The 7,500-nt window shown below is 36.3% G+C and overlaps 1 protein-coding gene across 5 annotated transcripts in view; it reads left to right on the top strand.

Moving 5' to 3' along the window:
• Nucleotides 1–7,043, top strand: part of LOC125045588 (uncharacterized protein C4B3.18-like) — a 7,282-nt gene extending 239 nt beyond the window's left edge. The window contains exons 1-5 of one of the 5 annotated variants that reach the window (XM_047642939.1): nt 1–31; nt 2,294–2,472; nt 3,204–3,402; nt 5,071–5,254; nt 6,444–7,043. The exon at nt 1–31 is cut by the window's left edge and continues 58 nt beyond it. In XM_047642939.1, coding sequence (XP_047498895.1) covers nt 2,309–2,472; nt 3,204–3,402; nt 5,071–5,254; nt 6,444–6,808 — 912 coding nt within the window. In that variant the 5' untranslated portion in view covers nt 1–31; nt 2,294–2,308 and the 3' untranslated portion in view covers nt 6,809–7,043. Of the gene's footprint in view, nt 32–69; nt 264–351; nt 435–2,293; nt 2,473–3,203; nt 3,403–5,070; nt 5,255–6,443 lie in introns of those variants that run through there. The other 4 variants (XM_047642940.1, XM_047642941.1, XM_047642942.1 and 1 more) reach the window with 4 other exon arrangements.
• The last annotated feature ends 457 nt before the right edge of the window (nt 7,044–7,500 follow it).

The raw sequence follows: 7,500 nt of genomic DNA, 5'->3' as shown, positions 1-7,500 counted from the left end.
TTAGGCCTATTTTCACACTTCCGGTCAATTGGTGAGCGATTTCCGTCTTGCTAGAAGCTGTGAGGAGACTTGTTCTGCTTTGCATTCGGTAGATACGGTAGTTACGAGGCTTTTCCAAGGGCGTAGCGGCAGTTGGGCGTCGCGAGGGAAGGAAAACCACCGGAACTTCACCTCGATTCGGACGATCGTAATAACAATGGGAATTACGCTTATTACGCCTCATTTACGCTATTCCCTTTGATTCACGACTCGATTAGAGATCCGTAAGGGCCAAATGCACAAGTCAGGAAGCATAATGTAAATGATAGAGTCGAAATATGAGAGATACGTGACGTGTTATTTATGGCAGGAAGTGAGTTTTGTTCAGCAGTGAACAAAATCCTTTTTAGGAAGATAATCGGGGCGGAGTTTCGTAGGAAATCATTTGAACAACAGTTAGTACTCGTTTATTCGTTAACTAATCCTCCCTTTCACCTTTGGGTACGTTTGGATTAATTTGAAGCCCAAAGTATGAGATAAAAAGATAATCATAACACACCCATTTTTGTACTTTCTTGTATTTACTCTTTCCCCCTCTGTGTATTTGTAAGTGGGCTGTGGTCCCTAATTGGAAGCCAGAGAGAAGGCCAACAGCTCCCCGTTGTTTGTCTTCGGTGTGGTTTTGACTGCTATTCGCGTGCTTGGGGGAGCGACTGCATTGTGTTTGTGCGGTGAAAGGCCCCGGCTCAAATTCCTTGAAATTGCCTCTCCATTGCGGATTTTCTCGAGGAATTGGTCTGCATTTGGTTGAAGATCTGCCCCTTTTTTTGTCAGTGAGGTTGTTATGCTTGACGGTTTTGAGCGAAGTTGCAGAATAAAGAGCATTGATATTCGCTAGATACTGCAGTGTTTAGAATATTGATTAAGGTGAGACTAGCCGTAGAAAAGTGTAAAGTTGATCCAACCTGTCATAACATATTTGATGTAGGGATATCACCAAATGTGATATGATATTAATTATTCAAAAGTCACTACATGTACAACCATAAGTTAAAAAGTGAAGGAAGGGAGGAAACGGATACTTTTTATTGCGCGAATTCTTGTGATCTCGATTTTTGGACAAATTAAATTCTAGAGAGATTTTTCTCATGTTCTTTTAGTAAATGCAAAACCTTTGATTCTTTCTGTGGTCAGAAATGTGGAAATATCCTTTTTTGCGAATGTGGTAATCGCCTAGAACTTGGACTAGTTCTCAGCATTATGGTAAATCGCTTGGGACGTGTATAAGCTTGGGACGTGTATAAGCTCTCTCTCATACCAGAATATAAGTGATGGAGGTTTGTCATTAGTTGCAGGAATGCTGATAAGTACATATGCCACGCCTATTAGCCTTAGGCAGTTGCTGACATTGCAAGGGTCTTCAAAATAATTTGTTGTATTGAACTTAGCGTTGATTACATATTATCTTGCATTATCCTTTTTCTATATGGATATATCCTGTCATTATCAATCTTACCTTAGTTTAACCCATTCTATCCAGCCCTGCCTTCTCCCTCTCTCTCTCTCTCTCTCTCTCTCTCTCTCTCTCTCTCTCTCTCTCTCTCTCTCTCTCTCTCTCTCTCTCTCTCTCTCTCTCTCTCTTTTCTTTTCTTTTCTTTTCTTTTCTTTTCTTTTCTTTTCTTTTCTTTTCTTTTCTTTTCTTTTCTTTTCTTTTCTTTTCTTTTCTTTTCTTTTCTTTTCTTTTCTTTTCTTTTCTTTTTTTCTTTTTTTGGTGTGTGTTTGTTTGTTTAGAGGAATTCAGAAAATTAAAATAGATATTTTTTCAAGATTCACTTATCATATATATAATATTTGTGGATTGTCAAACAGCAAAGGAATAGAGATTTTTTTCTTTCTTTCTTTCTTTCTTTCTTTTACTTCTTTGTTTTCCATTATTTCTTCTTTCTAGGATTGTCTTTTGATTATCCATTGTGAAAATATTTTGATTGATTAGGTAATGATTAATAAAGAGCTTGTTGAAAAATCACTGAAAGGGAGTTAATAATATTTAGTTAAAAATAGTTCACGCCATATATAAGTCAGGATGGTTTTCATATGGTTTCCTGTTCATTATAGAGTCCATAAATGTTTTGTTTTTTCAAAGTCGCTTTTCATGTTAGATACAAAAGCCGAAGTATATCAATCTACAGAATATTTACACTTTTAAGTCTCTGACTGAAATATGTAAGCCCAGCCCAAAACAATTTTGTACCTAAGTCTGTTTATGAACAATTAATGCCCTACAGCTTGAATTAACTTCTAAATTACTTTCCAGCCACAAGGAGCAGTCATGGAAGAGTGGGAGAAATATTTTGCTGAAACGCCAGCTCCTCGTTGCTACGACTTGGCTCGTGCTCAACTAGAAGGCTTTTGCCAGCAACATGTCGGCAAGACCCCTATAGCTCTCGTTACCTCAGGTGGCACAACTGTTCCGCTGGAGAGGAACACTGTTAGGTGAGTAATTGAAATCTTTCTTGAATATTTCTTCTTCTCTTTTGTCTTGTGTTTGTATGTTCAGAATTCTGCTGTGTCTTACTAAAGAGATATTACTTAGAGCTAAAAGTGAGGAATTCAGAAAGTCCAATTGGCAAGACTTGATGACTGTCTTTGCCCTTCTAAAATTTTTTTTAGACTTGTACAAAGGTGGAAGTTACTGTTGCCTTGCTATTAATGATTATAGTTTGGACTTTGGACTCAAGATCTACTTAAACAACATAAAATCTTGTGCATTCTACTGTACCATATATCCTCATAATCTTGTATTGATTGTAGGCCAGCTAAAACATGATGATAAGAAAAATACAAAGTCCATGTACTAGACATGTAAAAGTAGTTACTGTTGCCTTGCTATTAATGATTATAGTTTGGACTTTGGACTCAAGATCTACTTAAACAACATAAAATCTTGTGCATTCTACTGTACCATATATCCTCATAATCTTGTATTGATTGTAGGCCAGCTAAAACATGATGATAAGAAAAATACAAAGTCCATGTACTAGACATGTAAAAGTACAGTCTGGCTTTTATTAAAATCTTTTAAAAATTTTAAATATTTACCTTTGATAAAAATGTCCTCCTAATCCACTAATGATAATTGAGAGGGAGGCTATGTGTCTGTGTTTAAGAATAGATGGATATATTTACTGTCACATATTAATTCATATTTGTTTTGTCAATTACAGGTTTGTAGATAATTTTAGTGCTGGGACACGTGGGGCAGCCTCCACGGAATATTTCTTGTCACAAGGGTATGCTGTCATCTTTATTCACCGTGAGAAGTCGGTGACTCCTTTCCTGAGGCACCTCGACCCAAGCTTCCTCCTAGATGCACTGCAAGAGGGACCTGGATGTCTGCAGTTGTCGGCCACACACTCAGCTAATGTAAGCCTTAGTCCTATCTTTTTTCTCCTCCATTGTAAAATTCCTGAAGTCTCAGTTTTACCCCTATAGTGACAGGATTTACGCCCTCCAAACTGAGCCACATGATGGGGATCATACACTTAGCTGCTCAAGGCTAAAATTAGAAGCTTGGAGTGCACATATCAACCTCACTCTGGGTGTTTGGTTGCAGAATATATTATTTTCCACCCTTTGAGACAAAAGCATGGCTTTAACCCCACATTTGAGAAAGTGTACCTCCTGAACTGCAGCTCCATGAGACAAACAAGCAAACAACTGTTTAGGGTGTGCAGCCATGGAGCTGGGTGACTGTGCTTGGCATTTATCCTTACCTTCCAGCTTTCAGCTTCAGATTGGTATATCATATTTCCAGATGATCCAAAATCATTGATGTGAAGTTTATTTTTAACATTTCTTACTGGATATTTCAGACAAGATATATTTTTTTGCCCAATTGGCAAAGGGGCTAAGAATACATTCCATGCCCACTGGAATACAAGTTCATCTATTGTCTTTACACATAGATGGCTCTACAAGTGTTTAGTCACCAGGGAGGCGGGTATCACTCCTACTTATCTCACCTGTTTATTCTTTTCCATGAATTTTGGAAAGCTTCATTTTTATGATTTTATTGTCTTTAATGTCTTTAATATTTTATTGACAATTTGTTAGTCAAAATATCAATAAGAGTATCAATATTAATAGTATTAAAAAGAAAAATGTATTTTCCTGCAAATTCAAGGAATGGGGCAGGTGCAGTCACTAGGGCCTACTGGTAGACTCCTTGCTGGCTGAGTACGAGGAGTCATCTGTATGGAAGAAAATTCACAAAAAAATACTGGGGACAGGACGTAAATCTTTAGTCTTTGGGTTAAGCAAAGAACGGGCCAGTACCTATGCAGAACTTCAAATTATAATGGTGGATTATTACAAAATGTTTTATAGTTTATGTGTTGAAGGTTATTTTTTCTTTGTTGATACATTGCATTGTTGCTAGTACCAGTTACTTTATATGCAGATACTGAGATAGTTAACTTCATGTATTTAGTATCCACTTCAGGTTTAGATCAGAAGTTAGTAAAACTAACACAAATAAAGCAATAATATATATATTTTTTTATATTGTTAGTATATTTTTGTAAAGTTCCTTTTTCCATTCTTTGTATAAATCTGTATGACATAAGGTGTCCAAATACTAATGTTTTCAATATATAAGGTCTCAGTGATATTAAAAGTAACAGGAATGTTCATAATGTTCATTCTTAAAGTCTTGAATACAGTTATAGCCTTCTTCATATATGTGTGTTCTGACATATCAGTTATAGCCTTCTTCATATATGTGTGTTCTCACATATTAAAAAAATATATATTAAAGTTAGGCAAATTGCCCAGCCCTATTTTGAAATACACCACATGGCAATATTCTTACTATTCCATTTTTCTTTGAGCATGTGGCGTGAAGCAGTGTCAAAAAATTAATTGTTTACAGATCGCCATGTCTCTATACGGAATATCGGTAACATTGTCTCTTTAAATTCTTAGGCATTAATTTAAAAAAAACTACAGTCCTTGTGTCCGTTATATATATGAATTTATAACATCTGTAAAGAAAATTATGCCAGTCTAATCAAAGCCAGGAAATTTTGACAGGTACGCCCCATCTGGCTCAACTACCAACGGGTAAAGAGTGAAGGACGGATCTTGTGGTTAACATTCACCACGCTTTCTGACTATCTGTGGCTCTTGCGTGCGGCCACGCAATGTCTGCAGCAGCGAGCACCTAAGGCCTTACTGTATTTGGCTGCGGCTGTGTCCGATTTTTACATTCCTCAAGGTAGGTCGTAGAGGACAAATTCTCTGCTGTTTTACATTGTTTAAATTTTTTTTTTCCTTTTTTCACCCATTTTTTGGGTGAAGAACTTTCTTCTTATTTTACAAGTTACTTTAGAGATTTCAGTAAACTCGGCCAAGTACTTTTCAACGAAAGCATATATTTTAAGTTTATAGCAAGTACTTATCATTTTTGTAGTAGCAAGCATAATTATTTTTCAAAAATTAGGATACTTATACATATATCATGAATATCCCAGGGCTCAGGCATTAAAGCGTGTGAGGTAGAGTCAGGAACAATTTTTTTTTTTTTCTCTGAGCAGCTCCTGTTTGTTGGCTGTCATCATTTAAGTTTCTTTTTGTTCTTCTGCTTCTGCTTCTACTTCTATATTTATGAAATTCTCCATTCTTCACCGTTCATAGACAGTGTATCTGGTAGTATTGGAATCAACAGACTATTTGTTTGGAAAGAAAAATCCACAAAATGTGAACAGATATTTTGCATTCAGTATAAAACCTTTTTCTTTTAACAAAGGTTTAGATGGTTACTTTTGTTTGCACTTTTTATGTACCATAATGTGGAAATTGTAGAAACTGTTGATAATATTGACACTTGCATGAAGGAGGAAGACATTTTTATTAGCTTTAAGACAATATAGATAGTAATCTTTCTTTAGTATTTTCGGGAGAGGGATGCTGAAATAACGGGTGATTAAGGTATCAGCCTTTGAAATTCCTCTAGCTGGTAATTACTCCCTCTCCTTTATTTCTCTAATTGTTTTATTTTGTTATATTCATTACCACATAGTCCTCCTCCTGTTTTTTTTTTTTTTATTGTTTAAGAAAAGGAAAGAAGCGAAAGTTGGAGGCAACAGTATGTGTGAGTTTGAAAATATACAGAAAAGTGGCAGTTTCTAGGCTAAGTTTTCCAGTGATAGTTTTTTCATTTTTTAAAGTATATTAGTGATTCCCTTTTATTGATCTCTTAAGTATTGAATCAAGTAACCTTAATATTATCAGTTATAACAAGTAGGACTGCTTAACCAGTAAGTAAACTAGCAATTTTGCTGTAAGAGGAAAGGGGTGGGGAGAGGTATTAATTCAAGTATCATTGTTGTCAACATTTTCATCATTACTAGTGCCATCTTCACCATCATCACCATTTATCATTCTCTACTATCTCTCTCTCACAGACAAGATCTCCGAGCACAAGATCCACACATCAAGTGGCCCACTGACCGTCACCCTCCAGCTGGTGCCCAAGATGCTGAGCCCCTTAGTGTCCATTTGGGGGCCAGAGCTCTTTGTGGTGTCCTTCAAGTTGGAGACGGATGAGAAGAAGTTGATCGAGAAGGCCACGGAGGCTCTGCAGAAGTACAAGCACGACCTGGTCATTGGCAACCTCCTACAGACGCGACGGGAGGAAGTTACCTTCGTCACGGAGAAGGAGAGCAGCCTGCTGAGACTGACTGAGCACCAGAAGGCAGAGAAAATTGAGATTGAGAAGCTCATCGTTGACGAGGTGGTCAGTAGGCATAAAAATTTTATCAAGTACTAGGATTGTAGGTTCAATATTTTAGCAATGGAATTACATATGTATATTTAGAGTTACTTAGTAAGCAGGTGTCTTCATCAGAGAAGGAAGCAAAGACAGTAAGGGTATTGCTTGTGATATTTTTTATGTAAAATGTTATGAATCCACAAATGTGATCTAATCAAATTATTATTATTATTATCATTATTATTATTACTATTGTAATTAAATGTACATTATTATTTTAATATTACTTTTACCATGATATTATTATTAACATTATAGCTATTATTTTTACCATCTTTTATTACTTTTATTCTTATTATAATCATAATTATTTTGATGGTACTTCTACTATCATTCTGAATCCTTCTTACTGTTATGTACTATCATCAACTCATGAGAAGCACAATATACTTAACTGTACATGTGTTAAGGACAAAGGTATCATTTATTTCTCTCTCTCTCTCTCTCTCTCTCTCTCTCTCTCTCTCTCTCTCTCTCTCTCTCTCTCTCTCTCTCTCTCTCTCTCTCTCTCTCTCTCTCTTCTCTCTCTCTCTCTCTCTCTCTCTCTCTTCTCTCTCTTCTCTCTCTCTCTCTTCTCTCTCTTCTCTCTCTCTCTCTCTTCTCTCTCTCTTCTCTCTCTCTCTCTCTCTCTCTTTTCTCTCTCTATCTTTTCTCTCTCTATCTTTTCTCTCTCTTTTCTCTCTCTCTCT

This window comes from Penaeus chinensis, chromosome 37 (genome assembly GCF_019202785.1).
Source record: "Penaeus chinensis breed Huanghai No. 1 chromosome 37, ASM1920278v2, whole genome shotgun sequence".
Lineage (NCBI taxonomy): Eukaryota > Metazoa > Arthropoda > Malacostraca > Decapoda > Penaeidae > Penaeus > Penaeus chinensis.
The sequence above is the reverse complement of the archived record's forward strand: the minus strand, read 5'-3'. Positions and strand labels throughout refer to the sequence as shown.